General features: G+C 40.3%; 1 protein-coding gene across 9 annotated transcripts in view; it reads right to left on the bottom strand.

Annotated features, from left to right (window-relative positions):
* TLK2 (tousled like kinase 2) overlaps positions 1-22920 on the bottom strand; it is a 116842-nt gene that overhangs the window by 10525 nt on the left and 83397 nt on the right. For all 9 annotated transcript variants that reach the window (XM_047832609.1, XM_047832610.1, XM_047832612.1 and 6 more), the window contains 7 exons: positions 20696-20762; positions 19640-19737; positions 17526-17607; positions 12010-12101; positions 6664-6753; positions 3221-3390; positions 1634-1772 (listed from right to left, as the gene is read on the bottom strand). In XM_047832609.1, the coding sequence (XP_047688565.1) occupies positions 1634-1772; positions 3221-3390; positions 6664-6753; positions 12010-12101; positions 17526-17607; positions 19640-19737; positions 20696-20762 (738 nt within the window). The remainder of the gene's footprint in view (positions 1-1633; positions 1773-3220; positions 3391-6663; positions 6754-12009; positions 12102-17525; positions 17608-19639; positions 19738-20695; positions 20763-22920) is intronic.

Here is a 22920-nt window from a genome sequence, read left to right as displayed (position 1 = left end):
CCACAGAATTAAGTTTTCTCAGTAGCCCCCTTTTTACCTCTCTTTTTGTTATGAAAATAATCTCCAAATATAATCTAAAGTAGAAAGAACAGTAAAATGAACCCCCAAGTAACCATCATTGAGCTTCAATAATTATCAACATGGGGCCAATCTCTGTTCATATACACCCCTCCCCCCACCAACAGATTACTCTGAAGCAAATCCCAAACATCACATAATTATTATTTAAATTCCAACCACTGAATTTTTATAGCTCAGCAAATACAGCAATAGGTAGCAATGAGAAAATGAATTTAACACAAAAAGGCTTAACTTTTTATAAGAACAAGTTACCAAACAAAAAAGCTAAAATCTAAGTTTCAGTGAATTTATATAGCAGAGGTATAGACCTGTTTCCAGAATTTCCAACAACAGATATTTTTGTGCCATTTAGTGACAGGAACACTAACCCACAATAACCACCATAGTAAATAAACACTGTAAATGTAGCTTCTATTTTAAACCCAGGATCTCAAAGGTTTAATTTAGGGACTGATTTTCACTATAGGTACCATCTCCACAAAAAATAAGGAGCAATGAAGAGTAGGAATTTTGTGCACACGATGCTTTTCTAAGGATTTGATGGATTCTCTAATATACATAATTTACATATGATCAGACTGATGAGAATAAAGCTCATCCTGTGGGCTGTAAACGATATTCTCCCTTCCAATCAACGCCCTCATTCCCAGGCAGTCAGTATTCTGCTAAGGCCTAGGGCCCTCCAGTCTCAAAGTTAAGTGATCTGACCAACTGACCCTGGGGTTTAATATATGTGGGACTTCTATGCCGCCCCCAACCTCAGTTTGGAATCAAATGTCCAATTGGCAGCTTTCTGTTACCACCTCAGAAGGAAAAAGAAAGCTCTGTTAACACACCTTTACAATCACAAAGTGAGTTGTTTGGGCTGTAGGTATCTTTTATGGCTCCTGCTGTCAAAAGCAGGCAGAAATAAGAGGTCATGGAATAAGCAGGTAGAGCTAGCTGGGGTAGGGTGGTGGTGGGGAGACGAGTGACAACAGATGGGAAGAAATGTGGCTCAAAACATTTTAGAACATGGCTGATGGGTACGGATAAATTTCTTTGCAAACTGTGCTCACTTTTTTCCTGTTTAGATTTCAAGGGATGCTGGCTGGGGTTACTTTACATACTGATCTTTACAACTTCTTAGTTCTTGACAGGGCATCATCTGTAGGCAACTCTAGAAATGAATCCCTCATCCCATTAACCCATAACAAGAGACCTACATTTGTACTGAAAAAAATTTAGGGCCATTCTTTAAATACACAGGAGCAATCTCGTTCTCTCCCTACTCCATAGGGCCAGCTCTAAAGAAACACACAACTCCAACACCTGGCCATATATAATCTCTCTCAATGGTTTTCAAGAAAGGAAAGAAAAATTAAGACAAGTTAATATAAATACAGAGAGTCAAACGGCCGAAAAGGCAGTGATATTTGGGGAGGAAAATCTACTTTGGTTTACTGCATTTTGCCTAAGACAGGATGTAGATATTAATGATCAATTACCAACATTTCAGTATAGCGCAGCCATATCTCCACCAGCCAACCTGGCAGATCTCCCAGATACCTACCAATAAGTACCAGCACCTTGTGACGTTAGCTCCATGCCATCCACTGAATTGTAGCTATCATCATCCATGATCTTGGAAAGACCAAAATCTGTGATTTTTATCTCTCCACATGCTGTACCATTTACTAAAAGAATATTACCTAAAAAGATGAAAATCTTCATGAATAAAAAGAGACTTACTAATTAAGAGAAAAGTTCAAGGTAAAACAGACAAGTAGGGGACAAGTGAACTCAAACTCTCGCAAGTAATAGCAAACATCTAAATTCGTGGAATAAAATGATCTGGACTCTGGATGCTAGAGGAGAGTCCTCAGTGTCTGGCTGCAAACTTCCATTTTCCAAGAATCACCTGCTAGATGTGCCAAAACCACCGCTATGAGCAGTGGAAAAAAAATAGCAACTCGCCAAAGTAAAATATCACTTGGACGGCTGGTCAAAAATGGTGGGAAAGTTTCATCTGAGCTTTCAGTAACAATCTCTAAACCACCCTGTTTAGAACAGTAGTTTCAGGACCGGAAAAAAAAAAAACCCCACACAAGGGAATCAAAACTAGTACCACAGTGCCACCTACAGTTCCTATGATGGGAAAATGTATTGGATTCAGTGCTGGAAAACCTAATAACACAAACAGCTATTGTTTTAAAAAACACTTCATTATAAGGACTTTTTTTTGTCATTTGAATTGTATTAGAACATTAAAGAATAGTGAATAGTGAATAGTGAGATTTAATACGTAGCTACCAGCAGAGGAAAGCAGAGTTAACAACTGTGCCCACCAGGAGGTAAATGGGAACCATCTTCCCAACACCCAAGCCAAAGCTGGTTCCAGCTGTCTACAGAGAACATATGCAGACTTCTAAAAAACAACTGAGGATGATGACAAAAAAAACAGAGGTGGGGCGCCTGGGTGGCTCAGTCGGTTAAGCATCCAACTTCAGCTCAGGTCGTAATCTCATGGTTTGTGGGTTAGAGCCCCACAACGGGCTCTGTGCTGACAGCTCGGAGCCTGGAGCCTGCTTCAGATTCTGTGTCTCCCTCCCTCTCTGCCCCTTCCCTGCTCGCACTGCCTCTCTATCGTGAAAATAAAGAAACATTTAAAAACAAAAACAAAAAAAAACAGAGGTAAAAAGTCTAACTGCCCTCTACTGTTTGCTGAGGACTACTGAAATTAGATAGTAACCATACAAGAAGATGTAAATCTGTTCAAATTTAATGAAATGGGAGGCATACCTGCAAAATAAGTCATTAATTTGGAGCCACTTTCGTCAAAAAGACTTGGACTAGAGGACTACTATGTAATGTGAAATGGAGGTCACCCAGAGCAGGCCTTGCTAAATCGGGCTGACATGGTGACCCACCCTGGCTCTACAGACAAGGGCATCGTTTCTCCAAAGCATTTCATCCGACTTATCCTCTCAAACCCAGCATTGTGTGGCTGGGCCTCTTTCATTCCCACACCTACCCAGGCAAAGCCAGATATTACTAGGCCTTCTAGGCTCCTGCCACATTCTCTAACTTTATCAGATTAGAAGTCACTTTTAAGATCAGAGAAAAGCCATCAATACTGTCACCTAAAAGTCAGACATACCTGGTTTGAGGTCATAGTGTATGATGGGAGGTTTTATTTCATTTAAGTACTTTAAAGCATTCACAATCTGCATGATAATGGACCGGGCCTCTTTCTCCGACATTAATTTGTGCTGTTTCAGGTAGAAGTCCAGATCATTTCCCTCACAGTACTCTAATACTGTACAAAACCTAAAGACAAATAAACCAACATTTGACTGTGGGAAACAGCAAGCAAATCAAGACTAACTAAACCAGCCCCAGTGAAAACTTTAATTAGCTTCTTGCTCTGTTCTTTAGTCCTGAAAGTACTCTTCTATTCTTTATTCAGTATTAGCTACCTGAGTGTTTGCCAGGAAGGAAACTGCTTTCTCTCCTGGTGAAGAGCCTCCACACCCTCCACACTGGAATCTGTTGTGCTACAATTCACCCACGCATACCTCTTCTTAAATCTAGTCTATAAGAACACTGACAAGAACTGTAATGTACTTAAGCTAGATTATCTTTCTAGAGGGGTCTCCTACACATTTCCACACCGTGCTCCAGTTCTAAACAAGCATATGGTACTCAAGCATACAAGTCTCAATGCAAACATTTCAAATGATCCTAAGCGCTGACAGTGAGAAAAAATCTAGGGTTTGCCCACGTCCCAAGAACTGGTTTCATGTCATGTCTCCTGGTAGTTTGGCACAATACTGTATATAATTGCTTTTTGCTAAACACAAGAGAACTTTTAAAAGTACAGTATCTGTTGTTCTAACAAATATGCTATTGCATAGTGTGAGTTTTTTCCTTCACTTATATCAATTCATCATATAGACCCAAATTTAAAACTACATACCATTTGTGGCATGAAGGGTCATGTGTCTATCTTCTAAGGGAATTGTAAACTGAAGTAAGGATTCCTGAATTGTTTGAGTATTCCTGAGAGATGAAGACCTTTTAAATGATCCTAAGCTGTGACAATACGGTTGTATCACTCAGGATCTAGCCAGGAAATAAAAACCACCTGAGTATTTAAAACAGAGAAGTTTTAGCTCAGGGAATTGATCACATGGATGATGGAAGAGCTGAGAGGATAAACTGGCCAGTGAGGCACCCCAGAGATCATCCAGAACAGGAAGCCATTAGCACCCTAGGGCCAAAGGGCGGAGATGGTGCAACCTGAACCCAGGGTCACCAAGAGAGACTGGAATCACAGCGGGGAGGGGGAGGAGTGTCCCTACCCACCACCATCTCGGTCTCCCCAGTGGCTGAGCCCAGCTGAACAACAACTGACACCGGAGCCTGGCAGAACAGCCTACAAGGGTCATCTTCCCTAAGATGCAGAACAGGGTAAGGGTGAGGAGCAGACCTGAGAGCTAACAGGCTCAGCACTAGAGAGGACTAGAAGGCCTCTGGGAAATTTGAGGCCTTCAAAAAGCACTGCGATGAAAGGCGGACATACACCATCCTGCGGGATCCCCAAACTGAGCAGCTTGTGTTTTCTATGAAGCATATTAGGGCATGCTAGCACCCTATTTGAGAATGAATATCAAAAATTTATAGATTCTCTGATCTAAGATATAGATTCTCATGTTTAGTGGAGGTATTTTTTGATCCAAGTGCAAGCCTAAAATAAAATGTCACTTTAACACCCAAACAACTCTCAGAAGATTTTCTAACATGATGGTGAAAAGTCACCACATACACAATAGGAAGAACTCAACATACACATACACATACACAAAATAAACAACTCAAGAATAGCACACAACCAAGTCAATTTCTTAGATCAGTTAAAAGTATATATACAATTTGAAACCATAGATAATCTAAGTCATTCTCCTTATTTTTGAAATGTTTTTGTTATTGGGTGGGGGGCAGTCTACCTAGTATTCAAGGAATTTAATCACCCTTGGAAACCTGTTCTCTTAACCAGATATTCTTCTAAACCCCATCCACGCTAAACACACACTGACTATGCCTGGTCCGAGGGCCACCCTTCTGGAAAGGGGTCATCCCTGAGCAGATGGAAAAAGGGATGGTACACATTTCCAAAGGGAATGAAGGTCTCTCCCTTTGGGAAACATTTCTAAATGTGGGGTGGTTCTTGGCATAGCAGTCTCTGAGACACCTGCTGTTTAGAATAGGCCTGAATGCCTAGAATCACCCGGAAGGCTAAGAGGGAACACCTGCCGACCAGACTCTGAAGTTCAGACTCCTACAGAGAAAACATTTCCAAATGCTGAAATATTCCTAAACTCCTGGGTAAACCCAGAGGTGACAGAGCTTACCTTACCCAGTAATAAAATACAACAATGCCTAACAGTATTAAAGATCTTGGGCAAGTCATTTCACTTCTCTGGGCCTCAAATTTCCATCTATAAAATAAAGCTGAACTGAGATCCCTTCCAACTCTAACATCCCACATGCCTGTGAGGCTATGTTTTCACAGGCAGCACTGGGTTATGCCTTCATTTGTGCCACATTCGTTCCCATTCTATGATAAAATCACATTGCTGGTACTTCTTTAAAAGGCCCATCACGGTTCATCAGAATCTCTGGGGTGGGGCAGAGGCTCTCTTGTATAGTCCACACCCACTGGGGCACGTCAGAGGCAGCTGGCACCAACTTGTGACAGTTACCAAGAGCTGACAGTTAATTTTCAGGAATTTTATGAGCTGGTTATTAAGCCACTGGTAGGATGCAAGGACAAACAAAAGGTGGTTTATTCATACAATGGAATATATTTGGTCGTAAAAAGGAATGAAGTACTAATATATGCTACAATAAAAAACCTTGAAAAAACATCATCTCAAATAAAAGCAGCCAGTCAGAAGACTCCAGATACTACATGAGTGATTCCTATACAAGTCCAAAATAGGAAAGCTATAGAGACCAAAAAAAAAAAAACAAACAGACTAGTGGCTGCTTAGGGCTGGGAGTGGGGTGGCGGTGGGGTGGAAGAATAAGGGGGTGACAGCAAAAGGTATGGGGTTTCTTTTTGAGGTAGTGAAAATGTCCTAAAAATGACTATGGCAAAAAAAAAAAATGACTATGGCAATGATTGCAGATCTGTGAATATACTAAAGGCCTTGAACTGTTTACTTTAAGTGGGTGAACTATATGGCATTTAAATTATATCTCAATAAAGCTTTTTTTTTTTAAGTTAGTAGCTTGAAATTGGACCTGTTGAGAAATTTGTTATCACAGAAATTGTCAAATACTACATATTAGCCCTATTCCGACCCCACCAAGCTGGTTGTTAAACATTAACCAGCACACAACTATACAAGTCCTGTGGCTAAGAGATGTATTGCTGACCCAAACATGAATTCACACACGATCATTTGCCCATAAATACATACACTTGACTCCCTCAGAGAGTATTTCCTTGACCCAGATTTAAGCTCCATTTCATGAGTAGTCAACACACTGGAAGAAAACAGCATAACTGCTAAGCTAAAATGTCATGGCACTTACGAGTCAGTGTCCAGTGAAAAGTAATCATACAGCTTAACTATTCTGGGATGATCCAGTTCTTTGTGAATCCGGTATTCCCTACATGCGTGCCTGTAAACAAAGTGGAAAATTAACATTTTGTATTTTGGACTGTCTTTTAGACCTCTAAAAGGATACTTCTACACATTCTCTCATTTTTCCTTGCTTCTGCCTATTCATTCCATTCAGATCTGGCTGGCTCTGTATCTTTCCTCATCCTGTTTTCACTATTAGTATCCACCAATCTGTTGAGAAAATAGTAGGTGCTCAAATATCACTGAATGAATGGATGCCGACCGTTTCAAGTTCATTCTATCACAATCTCACCTGTTTTATATTTATACCCAAATATCGAAGCTTTAAAAATTATAAAGACAGCTTTTTCTCTCTCCTCAAAAACTTAGTATCTCTAAGTGTTTATATCCTGGGGATACATCAAGGAAATCAATTTTAGCATGTAAACTCCTTGGGTAAAAGGATCACTGACTGTACAAGGCAATAAGTAGTATTCTATATTTGTTTTTAAACTCTCCTTACAAAAAGAACTTAAAGGGCTATCCGCTTGACTTTCTTTTAAGAAAATGTGAATCTGATAGAAAATTATGAAGCCCTAGTTTTCTTGGAATGAGAATCTACATATATGCAAATTAACATCTTTTTATTAAATACTTTTCCAATTTCAAATCACTTAATGAGATTAGGAACAAAAATATACTACATAATCCGACATATTCATTGAGTTTTAAAAGACTAGAACGTGTTTATTCAATATAATTACTAATAATTTTTAAGGTAGTTCTTATTTACAAAGAGAAGAACAGAAAATTCTTATATTTTAAGTAATCCGGCACCATTTAGCTTGGGGCATTTTCTTATAAGGCAAGATCAGAAAAGAGAAACTTTCCAGAGTATGGTAAAATATAATCAGGTGATGTTTTCTGAAACTGGTGTGTCCCAGTATGTCAAAAATACACAGAAAGTACTCAATTAAAGAAAAGATGAGGAAATGATCAGGGCAAGGAGGAGAGAGGAACAAGAATCTAAACGTAATTAAAATCTATTTTTCCCAAATGGAAACTGAGCCTGACTGAGCTTATTTTTCAAGCTGCCACTTTTAGCAGTTTTTGCTTCTTGTGATACTTCATTTCATCATCTTTATGTCTTTCCGAACAGAAAAGACATGCCAAGCACTTAGGCAGAGAAGTGTCAGGACACCACTACCCTGGGACCTGGAAACCTGGCTGCAAGAGTCCCAGCTGTGTAACGCCACTTCTCTGGGCTTCCCCGACGCTGCACAGGATTGGAGGTTTCCGAGGACGCTCCCTGGAGACGCAGGCCTCCGGAGCCCCGGTGCGGACCCTGAGCAAATGTAGCTCTGGCCCAGCTCCTCATTCCACCTAAGCAGCATCACATGTGTCCTTTTCGTATATCAAGATCCCACCTAATAGTTCGTTCAGTAAAATTCAGATGATGCTGTTAACAAAAACCAAGTTTAGAAAGCTAGGGACTAACCAGATAACCCGCAAGTCATTTCTGCCTCTAACATACTAAAAATCTACAATTCTCTGCCCTTCTGTTGTAACTTTTTGGTTTTGTTGTGCATTTCAGGGCAGAGACCGATTTCTCCCTCAAGGTACAAGAAACAGAGACAACTAAAGGAGGCAAAACTTAAGAACCAAAGGAAGGGTCAAAGTCCTCCCCAACTAACGGCATTTGCTGTGTCACTGAGCACACTCCCTCAACATCATGTGAAGCTCCAAGCCCGCTTCTCGAGCTTCATCGGGCAAGGCCGTGGCTCTTTCCACATCCCTCGCATGTTCAACTTTTAATTTAGCATCCAAGGGGTTAATGCACTACAGAAAGCTTAATTAGAAACGGGAAGAATCTTATCCGCTCATGTGTTAGTCTTTTACTCTTTTATAAGTGGATATACATTCAATAGGCTTACAAAATGACTTTATCCTAAGAAATTAGAAGACCATCATATGTAAGTGTATAATGATAAAATGATTTCTGTGGACAGCTTTATATGAAAGGTTTCCTACTGTGGAGTTTTTAATATGTTATCTGGGGGAGTCAAAGAAATCTTGTTTAAAAAAAAGGAATCTTATAATACCTACTAATGCTTTAATAATGCAAAAGTAAAATAATCAGTTTGCTTTTCGTTTGTGGAGGGAGGAGAAGAAAGGAGGTGCAGAGCAGAACTCAAAATTAAACAAAACAACAACCTTTTGAGTTCTTCCTTCTTTCTTAATAAAGACTCAAATAAATGTCTTTATTCCAGATGGGACTGGGAAGTCACTCCCATGAAAGTAAAAGCAATCAGAGACGTTACTATGCAGGATAGCAGCATTTTCATATTTTATAATGTTACCATAACACTAAAGTGTACCACTTTTTAGTTTAATACTAAATTTTTATTTTATTTTTTAAATTTTTTTTTTCAACATTTATTTATTTTTGGGACAGAGAGAGACAGAGCATGAACGGGGGAGGGGCAGAGAGAGAGGGAGACACAGAATCGGAAACAGGCTCCAGGCTCTGAGCTATCAGCCCAGAGCCTGATGCGGGGCTTGAACTCACAGACCGCGAGATCGTGACCTGGCTGAAGTCGGATGCTTAACCGACTGCGCCACCCAGGCGCCCCATAGTTTAATACTAAATTTTTAAAGCACTGTCTAAAATCTGTTATATGTTTGATATACGCCTCTGTAAGTTCCAAGGAGTTAATGACCTTGTGCTAATTCACTATCATCTGTATAGCCTGTATTCATCAGTATGATTTCATTATAAGCAAAATCTTTCAAAGAAAGGTGAAAGTGTGTAAGAATTTCTCCCTAGGTTTGAGCAAAGGTCTTAAGAACTTGGCACGCTCCCTCCCCATGTGTCTGTCTGTCAGCTAGGAAATGGCCCCTGCAGAGACGGCTCCATAGAAGGTACTTGGGTGCCATGATTCCCACCTCTGGTGAGGAAATGAAGAGTAGAAAGGTGCTACCATGAGCCTGGAGTGGGACCAGTAAAGAGCTCAGAAAGCTGAGACGCCCCCCTTCACTTGCTCTAGGACTCTGCCTGGTAGAGAAACGTGAGGAACATACCCAATCTCTACCCACCAGCACTCAAAGCAGCTTGCCAGATGTGTCACAGAGGTACAAGGTCCAGGCTTCGACCCCTCATTGTTTCAAAAGGCTAAGGTGGGCAGCACCCCACCAGCAGTCATCACAGTATTCCTCAGTAGAGTTCTCTTTAGGGCCAGCCTAAGAGCTGGACGCTGAAACTAGGCAAAGTATGTGCAAATCCCAGCACAGGAACCACCTTCTCAAGGTTAATCAAGGCTGGCCCCTCATAAAGTCAAGTGGTTTAGAGTGGTCAGGTCACACATAAGATACAGAACAGGCTCCAAGGATAGCTGGAGAGCATTTTTAAAGAGAAGCAAGTACCATTCCAACTCCCTACGCACTCTGAGAGTCTCAATGTAAGGGGGACATTTCACGTTTCTAACTGGTCAGAGCAACATGTGGCTTCCTTCTCTGAAGTGCTCCTGGCATTCACTGTGGCATATGCCATTCGTCCCTGAACGCCAAGTGACTGGAATGTGTTTGTAATAATGTAACTGTTCCTCAGAAGCATCTGGACTGCAGCTGCCTGTCACGTAAGATACACACACAAGGTGCCATGCATAAAGCACACCTCATCCCTTTTGCTACCTCCGCTAAGCCCAATTTCTCTTAACGCCACAGGAACCTTCACTTCTCCAGTGCTGAGTGCCATCCAGCACAGAATGGGGGGGCGGCGGAGGGGAGGGGAGGTCCCTGGACCCCTGATAAGGAACATGTATACAGCAAGAGTTGCCTTGGTCTATGCCCCAAGAACCACTGATGATGTAGAAATGTTTTACTTTTCCCTTGAGATTTAGAAGCCAATTAAAAGGCTATTTCAGGGGTGCCTGGGTGGCTCAGTCGGTTAAGCGTCTGACTTGATTTTGGCTCAGATCATGATCTCGTGGTCTGTGGGTGCAAGTCCTGTATCTGGCTCTGTGCTGATTGCGCGGAGCCTGCTTGGGATTCTCCCTCTTTCTCTGCCCCTTTGCCACTTGCACCCCCCCTCTCAAAATAAAATAAACTTTAAAAAAAAAAAAAAGGCTACTTCAAAGTCCACTGCTTTTTTCCCCTTCAAAGTACAACCTGTAAGAAAAAAAAAAACACAACTGCTCTCATAGAAAGGAGGTGAGTTTACATTAAAAGTGGTTATCGGGGCGCCTGGGTGGCGCAGTCGGTTAAGCGTCCGACTTCAGCCAGGTCACGATCTCGCGGTCCGTGAGTTCGAGCCCCGCGTCAGGCTCTGGGCTGATGGCTCAGAGCCTGGAGGCTGTTTCCAATTCTGTGTCTCCCTCTCTCTCTGCCCCTCCCCTGTTCATGCTCTGTCTCTCTCTGTCCCAAAAATAAATAAACGTTGAAAAAAAAAAATTAAAAAAAAAAAAAAAAAAGTGGTTATCTTCTCCTTCCGGGGTCAGGACATGTCTAATTCAGTGCTTTTACCTACAACAAGGAAACAATACTAAGCCCAGTGGGGATCCTAACAGCAAATCAGGTATGAATGGCCTCCAAACCGAATGAGCCATGAATTCCAACGTTCTGAAGCTTGGGTCGGGGTGGGGAAAACAAGCAAAACCCGCCATTAGTGGATCAAAGAAATTCACACCTGTACATGTAATCATTATTCAAGCTAAAGAAGTCACCCTCCCAGCCCTTCTCCCAACACAGAAGAGGAGCGCCAGCCAGTGGCATTCAGGACCCTGAACACAGAATTCGGAGGGGAAACCGTGAGGGGGAGGGGGACACAGCACTGAGGAACTGAATGTCCAACAAGCACCACTGCAGTCAAGAGGCACCCCAGGTACCCCCCCCTTCCCGTTTCCTCCATGAAGAAATGACTGAACAGGCAGGAAAAAGCCCAGCCCAGAGCCCCTCAGGATGCCCAGGCCACTGAAGGACTCCATCATCTGCTTTCTATAGACAGCAAGACAGTTTCCGAGGCTTTACTTGTTTATTGTAGCTAATGTTACACACATAACGGAAAGGGAGGTTGAAGAGCATGGGTTTTGGATTAAGGGAAGTCTAGATTTAAACACCAGCTCAGCCATTTCTTAACTATTACTCAAATTCTGTAAGTTTCAATTTGCTCATCAGTAAGATGGAAAATTTCTTACTCTCCCAGGATAGTCATAAGGATTAAATGAAACAACAATGCATGTACAGCTGTTAGCACAGGGCCCAAACTACAGCTGTTACTTCCAAATTTTGAAAAATCAGACACTCTAGGATCACTTACTTGTGGTAATTCTCCTTTTTCTCATCTCTCCAGTTTTTATTTAACTGGTGAATTTTCACAGCTACATATCTTTGTTCTGTTAGGTCAAATGCCTGCAAAGAAAAGGAATAAATTATGTTCTGGATAAATGCTAACAAGAATTACAGGCAAGTGGGGCGCCTGGGTGGCGCAGTCGGTTGAGCGTCCGACTTCAGCCAGGTCACGATCTCGCGCTCTGTGAGTTCGAGCCCCGCGTCGGGCTCTGGGCTGATGGCTCAGAGCCTGGAGCCTGTTTCCGATTCTGTGTCTCCCTCTCTCTCTGCCCCTCCCCCGTTCATGCTCTGTCTCTCTCTATCCCATAAATAAATAAACATTGAAAAAAAAAATTAAAAAAAAAAAAAAAAAGAATTACAGGCAAGTAACGGACTCAAAGCTTCTATTTAACACATCCATGATTCAAAACCCCAAATGCATTATAAAATAAAAACAACAGTGGATGACAACACATCACATACTTGTTTCAGAGTTGCAACCATCTTCTTGAAACTTGTGATCAGATAATTTAGAAGTCTCCAGACTCACTGGCACCAAGGGGCTTAGAAAACAACCAAGTACACACCACAAACAGCAAGACAGCCCATGCCTTACCAGTCATTTCCAAACAGTTCTCTCTGTGGACAATATCCACCCTCTCTGGGACCTCACTCCCTTGCATTGTATCTCGCCCCTCTGCTGACACTGGGACAGGACACTTCTAAAATGCTGGGGAAACACACTATCTGCTCCTTGAGAAATAACCCCTCCAGATACACCTCTTCACTGTTTGCTTAGAAAATAACCTCGTAATTTGTTACACTGTTTATTAAAATACAAACAAAATAACACCCTGCCTTTAGCCCCACCCATATACAATGGGCAAATAAAAAGCAGTTTTTGATCCCAACATGTCTGAAAGTTGTCACACCAGATCACATCTCCAGCACTGTCCAAAGAAAAGGACATACTTTCCCCAAAGACTGCCACTGCTGGAAAGTCCTGCATCAGCTAGGTAGTACTAGATCATGGGGCGGGGGTGGGGAAGAAGGGGAACAGGTGGGTTTGTGAGGATGCTAAGTGTAAATCACAAGTTGATAACGTGAGTAGTATTTTAACACAACAGGGTATTTCTCCTGTACAAAAGAATTTATTGAAGAACTCCTTTGGGATGAATAGTTTTTCTTAATTCTTAAGGTTGAGATGAGGGGTGCCTGGGTGGCTCAGTCAGTTAAGCCTCTGACTCTTGATTTCAGCTCAGGTCATGGTCTCATGGTTCCTGGGATTGAGCCCATCGGGCTCTGCACTGATAGTGTGGAGCCTACTTGGGATTCTCTCTCTCTGCCCCTCCCCCCCCCTCAAAATAAATAAACTCATAAACAAATTAAAGTTCAGTAAGAAATTTAATACCTCAGTTCCAGCACTATTACCACCCATCTACCCGTTTCCACAAATGTATGGACAGATGAAACCGACAGGTACAGGATAAGTCATGACTCCCGTTCTACGGATCTTTTAAGACGTAAGCTACCTCTAGGGAAGCACTAACTGCAAGAGATGGCTACTCATGAAAGAAACTTCTAATTTACACTAAATTTAAACCAGCATTTTTTTAATATAAAAACTACACAATTTAAACAGAATAGCTTATTTCACAGAAATGGAAACTTCTGAACTCTATTTTTCTTATAGAATCTGAAGTCCACCTACAAGCTTATAGAACATCATGCCTTTACAGGAGAAAACCATTTATAACCATTAAAAGCCAGATCAAATACCACCTAATTTGTAAGAGCACTAATGACACGACAAGTGTCTTTTTGTCCACCTACTGTACCCTATTTCTGAATCCAAGACACTATGATCCACCACCGATTTAAGAAGCATCTAAATTTCAGGAATGTAAACATGACTAAGGAACACACTAGGAAAACACAGGATGAAGAAATAACTAACAAGTAACTGGAAAGCAACAAGAACAAATGCTGATGATTTTAAAAAAGTATTTGTTTCACTTGTAGGTTTATACCCAAAAGAATTACAAGCAACTTCTCTAAGAGGTATGTGCACATGCATGCTCAAAGCAGCACAATTCACTACAGACCAGGAGAGGAAGCAACCCCAACATCCACTGCCAGAGGAATGGATAAAGAAAACGAAGTATATGCATACAATGGAGTATTATTCAGCCTTAAAAGAAGGAAATCCTATCACATCAACATGGATGAGCTTGGAGAACATCATGCTAAGTAAATGAGCCAGTCACAAAAAGACAAATACTGTGATTCCACTTACACAGGTATCTAAAAGTAGTCAAGTTCATTGAAACAGAAAGTAGAATGGCAGTTATCAGGGGCTGGGAGAGGAGACTTGTTGCTTAACGGGTAAAGTTTCAGTTTTGCAAGATGAAAAAATTCTGCAGATCTGTTTCACAACAACATAAATACACCTAACACTACTAAAATGTACACTTAAAAGTGGTTATGATGATAAATTTTGGTTTTTTTACAACTTTAAAATTATCAAAAACAAAAAAAATAGAGTGATTCAAGAATGAAAACAGAAACAAAGAAAGCAAAAGGAAGGAAAGATTAAAAACACAAGTTAATGAAAAAATCAAAGAGTAGACGTGATCAACAAAATAAAAAGTTGATTCTTAGAGGAAAAGATAAACATTGACTCATCTCTGACCTATCACTCAAGAGATATAAAAATAAACACTTCAGGGGCGCCAGGGTAGCTCAGTCTGACTTTGGTTCAGGTCATGATCTCACTGCTAGTGAGTTCAAGCCCCACGTCGGGCTCTGTGCTGACAGCTCGTAGCTTGGAGCCTGGAGCCTGCTTTGGATTCTGTCTCCGTCTCTCTGCCCTTCCCCCACTAGTGCTCTGTCTCCTCTCTCAAAAAATAAAAAAATTAAAAATAAATAATAAAAATAAACATTTCATAAAAAAGAGAAATAACTAAGGTATGGATGATATATATTTTTTAATGTTTATTTATTTTGAGAGAGAAAGAGGCAGAGCATGAGTGTGAGAGTAAGGGAGGGGCAGAAAGGGAGACAGAGAGAATCCCAAGCAGGCTCCATGCTGTCAGCACAGAACCAGACTCAGGCTCCATCCACCTCACCAACCGTGAGATCATGACCTGAGCTGAAACCTAGAGTCAGATGCTTAACTGACTGAGTCACTCAAGGTGCCCCATGGATGACATTTTTAAACCAAGGTGAAATAGATTTTCCAGGAAAATTATCAAAACTGGCTTAAGAAGGGGAAGAAAATAGCAAATCAGTATTTGTAGAATAAATTAAAAAGGTTATCAAAATGTTTTCCTCTACAATGACATCTACCCATGTGATTCGGAGTCTGCCCTTTTATTTTTTAATTTATTTTTTAATGTTTATTTGTTTTTGAGAGAGAACTCACACGAGCATGAGCAGGGGAGGGGCAGAGAGAGAGAGGGAGACAGAATTTGAAGCAGGATCCAGGCTCTGAGCTGTCAGCACAGAGCCTGACATGGGGCTCGAACTCATGAACCATGAGATCATGACCTGAGCTGAAGCTGGACGCCTGAGAGACCGAGCCACCCAGCTACCCCTGCTCTTTTAAGGAGCCAACAATTCCTATGCAATGCATCCCAGGGCATGGGAAAAAAGAAATTTCACAACTTACTCTGGATAACTAGGACATAAAAGCTAGACAATGCTGCCTGCACACAAAAGAGGACTATGGGCCAGCCGCACTTATGAACAGAGATAGAAAATATGAAATACTAGAAAATCAAGCCCAGTAGTACACTAAAAATAATATTCTAGTTCTGGAAGTGAACAGTAATGGTAGTTGTACAACATTATGAACATACTTAATGCAAACAAATTGCACACTTAAAATGGTAAATTTTTATATATATCATCAGAGTAAAAATTAACACTAAAGAAAACCGTCAAATCATTATGTTAATCAACTAAAACAAATATATCATTGTATGCCAAGTAACTTCGATTAAAAACATTAATACACATGGGGCGCCTGGGTGGCTCAGTTGGTTAAGTGTTCAGTTGGTTAAGTGGCTCAGGTCATGATCTAATGGTTCGTGGGTTCGAGCCCCGTGTTGGGGCTCTGTGCTGAGAGCTCAGAGCCTGGAGCCTGCTTCGGATTCTGTGTCTCCCCCTCTCTGCTCCTCCCCCACTCATGCTCGCTCACTCCCTCTCTCTCTCAAAAATAAACAAACATTAAAAAAATTTTTAATAAAATATTTAAAATATAAAATAAAATATTTAAAAATAAAAGGGGGGTACATAACTAGTTTTTACTGTTTTTATCTGAAATGAAAACATTATTTTGCTCAAACTATTTCCCATATATAAATTCACAAGGCATAATGTAAATCCCAACAGTGAAGACTGAACCTCAGGAAAAGGGAATTCACAGGGCCAGGCAGTAGAGACCATTTAATAAACCGACTATGCATGTAAAATCCTGGTGCCAGAAACACCTACAGAAACAAGGAGGCGGTGACTGGTGAACATGTTATGGATCTGCAGCTATACTGAAAACCTGCTGAATTTCTCATTTAGTACAAATGAACTAAAGGCACAGTGGTCTGACCTTCACTGGCCCGGCTAAAGCCAGGATGCTGCTTCAGAACGCTCTTAAAAGATGAGAACTTTTTTTTTTTTTAATGTTTCATTTATTTTGAGAGAGAGAAAGAGAGAGAGAGAAACAGCACGAGCAGAAGAGGTGCAGAGAGAGAGAGGGAGACACAGGATATGAAGCAGGCTCCAGGCTCTGAGCTGTCAGCACAAAGCCCAACGCAGGGCTCAAACTCACAAACCACGAGATCATGACCTGAGCCTAGGTCAGATGCTTAACGGACTGAGCTACCCAGGCACCCAAGATGAGAACTTTTTAAAAATAAGAAGGTTTTCAAATAAGAATGAACTTTAAGGCATCTATTTTAAAAAATCATAAGAATAAAAGTAACACAAACGTATTTCTTTAAAAAAAAATTTTTTTTTAATGTTTATTTTTGAGAGAGACAGAGCATGAGCAGGGGAGGGGCAGAGAGAGAGAGAGGGACACACAGAATTCGAAGCAGGCTCCAGGCTCTGAGCTGTCAGCACAGAGCCCGATGCGGGGCTTGAACTCATGAAATGTGAGATCATGACCTAAGCCGAAGTCGGACACTTAACTGACTGAGCCACCCAGGCGCCCCACCCCCATACTTACTTCTAACAAATGTAAGTGAGGCAGGAAGTACAGAAACAGAATATAAATCACCATAATTTCACTACTGAGAAACAATGCTGTTTTTCCTTCCTGTTTTATTTATTTTTTTTAATTTTCCAAACTTGAGAACAGGGCAAAATACTATATCCTGCCTTAGTAAGTTTTTGAGTTTCAACCAAAAGATATCAATTCACAATTATTACTATTCTTAATGTTCTCCAAGTCAGTAATAACCAATAATTTAATCTTAGTCTTTGTATCCAGTTTCTTACACTTACCTTGTAAACTTCACTGAAACCTCCTCTACCCAAAAGATGTAACAACAAATATCTGTCATTTAGCGTTGGATGATCTTTAAATCTGTGGAAACAGGGAATACAGAACATCCTGAGGTCAAGGACTACACAATCTTCCATACTAGCAAAATTCCCAGAATATCCAACATTCTATGCACATGATTATAGCTGCTACTGACAGTTTGGTAACACCACCAATATAGCTAATTGTAAACATGAAATAAGTTACATAGTTCAAAGAGACTACATAAATACAAGGATGGCACTGGCTATAGAGCCGTGAGGTATAGATGCCAGCCTCAGCACAGTCACAACTGGACCTGTGACGTGTGTTGACCTTCCTCCCTGTCTGCCTTGCTATGAAGTGAGGGGACTATAGACTACACTAGATCAGGGATTTCCAAAGTGCGCTACTCAGTTCCTCCAAAGTATTCAAAAGCCACATGTTCCCACCATTCCAAAACTAACACAATAAAACTCCAAGATATTTTACATAGCCTTAAAAACAGATCTGATTATAAAGTAAATCACATGTTCGTTCTATGTACATTTATTTTCCCTCTTTGAGACAGTCTCATGATATAACTGTTTCTGCCACACAGGATTCCACCTTGTGTTGTTTTCTAACAATAAGACAAAGACAAGAGAGATTCTGGCAAAAATAACTTTAAAACTATTTCTACCTAGTTCCTGATCTTAAACTGCCCCACTGTTAATCCTGGAAAACTATTTTAACTTTGAGACAGTGGCATGCCTGCAGAGGGGTGCCACTGCTGCGTGGCGGTCGGCTCTGGCGTTCCACAGCAAGTTTGGCTCTTTGTTTAGTCGCACAGCTGTGGGTCCCTGGTCAAGTCAACGTAATTTCGTTGGGCTCTCATGAAGACAGCTCTATGCCTGACACATACAGAGTGCTCGGTCACGGTAACTGCTGTGGCCTGCCACCTCCCAGAAAGAAAAATCCATGGCTCACACTGGCCAAACAAAAATACACAAGCAATAGCTATGTCCAAAAAAATCATGTTTCAGAGTCAGAAAAATTTTAAAAAGAAAAGATTACAAACTAAAGGTATTTCCCATATCAATCTACTTTTCAGTTTCAATCCTTTAAATGACTTATAAACAAAGGTGGGCATTCATCTACAATTAATACCTAAACCTAAGACAGTCTTGTTTAAAATCTCAGCACCCAAAGGGCCCTTAAAGGTCATTCTAAAACCATGCCATCCCAACCCAGGAACCCTTCCATGCCATGACACTGTCACCGGTGCTTCTATTTAGCAGGGCTCTGCAGGAATCTGAAAACACAGAGTATCCCAACCACCTACAACTGCAAAGCTATATTGTTTAGTGACCTCTATTTGTGTGAAAATGCTAGAATACATGTATACATATTTAACATACAAATCTATCTATATTTATTTTTTTAATTTTTTTTTTTTTAGTTTTTTTTAACATTTATTTATTTTTTTGAGACAGAGAGAGAGAGAGAGAGAGAGAGAGAGAGAGAGAGCGAGAGCATGAATGGGGGAGGGTCAGAGAGAGAGGGAGACACAGAATCCGAAGCAGGCTCCAGGCTCTGAGCTGTCAGCACAGAGCCCAACACGGGGCTTGAACTCACAGACGGTGAGATCATGACCTGAGCCGAAGCCGGATGCTTAACTGAGCCACCCAGGAGCCCCTTAATGTTTATTTTTTGAGAGAGAGAGAGAGAGAGAGAGAGAGAGAGAGAGAGCACGCACGCAAGTAGGGCAGGGTCAGAGAGAGAGGTGGAGACACAGAATCCGAAGCAAGCTCCAGGCTCTGAGCTGTCAGCACAGAGCCCGATATGGGGCTCGAACTCACAAACCATGAGATCATGACCTGAGCCGAAGTCGGATGCTCAACCGACTGAGTCACCCAGGCACCCCTATATATATTTAAATTAAAGCAAGCCATAGTTGTGTTCACAAACCTGTATTACACCCTGCAATAGAGCTAAATACACCATGGAATCATATACCCAATTTATATTAAGCAGAACCATCATTCTAGACCATTCAATTCATGTCAGAAACTGTTTAGCAATCTCCAACCCAACATACCCCCAAGTTGCTTACTGTGAATTATCTTCATTATGTATCCTTTTTAGTTCCCTGATATGTAGATTTCTAACCCTTTCTAGCCTTTCCAGCTCTGCCTGGATCTCTGCTTCCTCCTAAAGTGAAAAGGAAAGAAAAAGCTCAGAACACAGGAAACTACCCTTTAGGAATCTCATTTCAAAAACAGACATTTTTCTTTCGAAAAACTAAAGGAAAATGTTTCTTCCACATTAAAAAGGATTTTTTTTTAAGTACTAGAATTTTAATCATAAAAAGCAAGATCACAGTAAATAATAAATAAAATTCAAACCATACAAAGGAGTACAAGTAAGAAAAAAGCCCTCTTGCTGCTCTGCCCTCTCATCTCCATGCCCATTCCCCAGATGTAACTACTGTTAAGTATCCTGTGTAAATTTTCAGAAATGTTCTCTGTATTTATATACAGGCATATAATCTTTTTTTTTTTTTTTTTTCCCAAAAATCAGGTTCTGCTCTGTAAGTATGGATTATGTTTGGTGCCTTAAGTTCCACATGATTTAACAAGATCTGAGAACCCAGTTGGAAAAACACACACCAAAGGCAGTTTATTAAATGCTTACTGACCATCATCCCCGTAAGTAGTATCTACCAAAAATGTATGGGCTGTCGAATTTAGGAGATGGGCAATCCATATTTAAGACGCCTCTGTGAACATCATCAATACCTATTTTTATGTAGGTGACTTTGTGTGGGAATATTCCCACACTTCAAAATATTAAGAGCTTTCAGATCAAATCTGAACCACCTGCTCATATTGAATATTTAACTTTTACCTAAGGATAACTACTTATGAAACTTTATGAGATATGCAGAGTTATCTATTGGTATATCACTGGCTGAAAAAAGTGCTCTCATTGGGTGGCTGGAGTTGACTCAAAAATTCAAAGACATGAATTCCACCATTCACGGTGGAATACAGGATATAATAGGGAGAAGAACTACTCCAGATTTTAGCAGGTATGTCCAACTATGACATTTGCTTTAATACTACACGTAAACTGGTTTCTCCAGACATATTTTACTCATTATACTTACCTTTTTAAGATGACCTAATCTGAGTTTGAAGATTTCTTCTTGTTCATGGTATTCTGCTAATGTTAACCTAGAAGATAATGGTAGAAATTCCAGTAAATTATTTGAAATTGTAGTGTGCCTATCAAAAGAGAAATGCCAAAGCATGCCATATGGTAGAGTCAGACTGTTAAAATAACTAAAAGCTAGATTATCTTGCAATCTGACAAAAGAAAACTTCTGTGATTTATCAGATGTGACATGAAGAAAGGAGGCTAATTTATAAAAAAATGAGAAAAATAAATGAGCTTATATTCTTACATTATTTATGAAATGAGTTTTGTCCATAGAATCTCAGATGAAAATCCATTGGGAAAGTAGCCAAAAATTATATGCCTGAACTTTCTTTTTGAAGAGACAGTAATAAGCCAATGGATGTGATGATTTTTGAGAATCTCGTAGACTCTGCTACCATGATAACAAGGAGTAGGACGACATAACGGAAGAGTCCAGGATTTGGAGTCTGAGGTCTAGGGTTCAAAGTGCAACTCAGGCCAATGGCCATGTGACCTGGACAAGCAACTTTTTAAGTCTCAGTTTCTTAAGAGGGTGGCAAGCAATAGCACCCATCTAAGAAAGCTGTTGTGACTATTAAGTGAGAATGTGAAATAATTCCTAAGTTGTAAAATGGTATTTGAATACAATACTCAAAGGGCTGACTTGAATGGGTAGTCACTTGTTGTGTTCCATCTACTCCAATCACAACTTTGTATCTTAAGAATGAACATTTAAGGAGTGATCACTTACTCCTCCATCTTCACCCTCTTCACATTCTAGAAGCAGACACATAGACTTCAGTGTGTTGGATGTCACTGTTCAGTTATATTCCAAATAGCAGGAGAAAGAAGGAACAGCTATCCCATCAACCAGGAAGAGCTACAAAATAGCCTTTGAGGTCTGACTAAAAGAGACTAACAAGAGGAAATAGATCCACTAGGTTGTTACATCTGTCCCTTCACAGAGGCAGAAGTACTTCCATCCATACTCCATATCACACGAGTAGAAAAGGGGGAAATGAAAATACAGTTAGGGATTCTCTCTGCCTGAAATAGGATTGGTATCAGAGGTGATAATGTGACTCACTCTAAGGCTCCACAGGACTGTTTTTGGCTTCTGGCCAAAGGAATGAGCCAAGTTACAGATACTTTAATTAAAAACTGGACTAAAGGCCTTCCAGCTTGGATTTTACACAGGACTCCAGATGGCAACTGCTTACTGACACACTACTGGCCTAGACTGAGTTCTAATTATTGTTCTATGGCAAGGAAACAGCCTATGCCTTCTTTATTACTACTAAGCCAATAGTCTTATGCATTAGCATTAAATAATTTTCAAGTAATACTGTAGGGACAGTCTCTTCACAAAATAAACCTGGGAGTGGTCACAAAGAAGACAAGGATCAGATTGATGTGTACAACATTTGCCCAGAGAATCTTCCAAATCTGGGTTCCTACTTGGACTTTCTGAAAGAAAATATTTTAAATTTAAAATCTAGTTTTAAAATATTTAGTGAAATATTTAGTTATAAGAATGAAGATGTTTTCCAAGTTTATTCACTGTGTATACTATTATCACTATCCTCAATGAAATCATTAGTTTATTTACCTGTTCATTTCCCCTAAATAAACTGTAAGCTCCTAAGGCTAGGGCTGTATCCTTTAGCTCTGTATCCCTAGTGTCCAGACCAAGGCCAATTGTACAATATGCATTTACCATAAACTTACTAAATGAATGTCCAGGAAAAGGCTCCCCAAAACATCAAGTATGTATGGAGTAAGGAATGGTATTAAGCCATCTTTCTCACTGGAATGGGATGTCATGGACCTTAAACAATAGTGCAGTATGCACACTATTATATTTGGTGGATTGGAGGTTAATGTTTTTGAGAACTGAGACGAAAACATAAAGGAAAAAGACATATTCTTCAATAAATTATACAATATCATTATCTTTTGTCTATCTTTAGACCTAAAACCTATTTTCAGCCAAAGACTCCCACAATGACAGCTTTGCAAAATTTTTTTCCCTTGAAAAACCAATGAAGCCACTACAGATATACAGATTACAATACTGGTTACTGTTTTTATGAAAAATGTACTTTAAATTTCAAACATCCAATTCAGGAATGAGTTTCATGGCTACCATTAATTCTTCAGTGATTGCTTACACTACTATCTATAGATCTTTCC

Source organism: Prionailurus viverrinus, chromosome E1 (assembly GCF_022837055.1).
Source record: "Prionailurus viverrinus isolate Anna chromosome E1, UM_Priviv_1.0, whole genome shotgun sequence".
NCBI classification, from domain to species: Eukaryota; Metazoa; Chordata; class Mammalia; order Carnivora; family Felidae; genus Prionailurus; species Prionailurus viverrinus.
The sequence above is the reverse complement of the archived record's forward strand: the minus strand, read 5'-3'. Positions and strand labels throughout refer to the sequence as shown.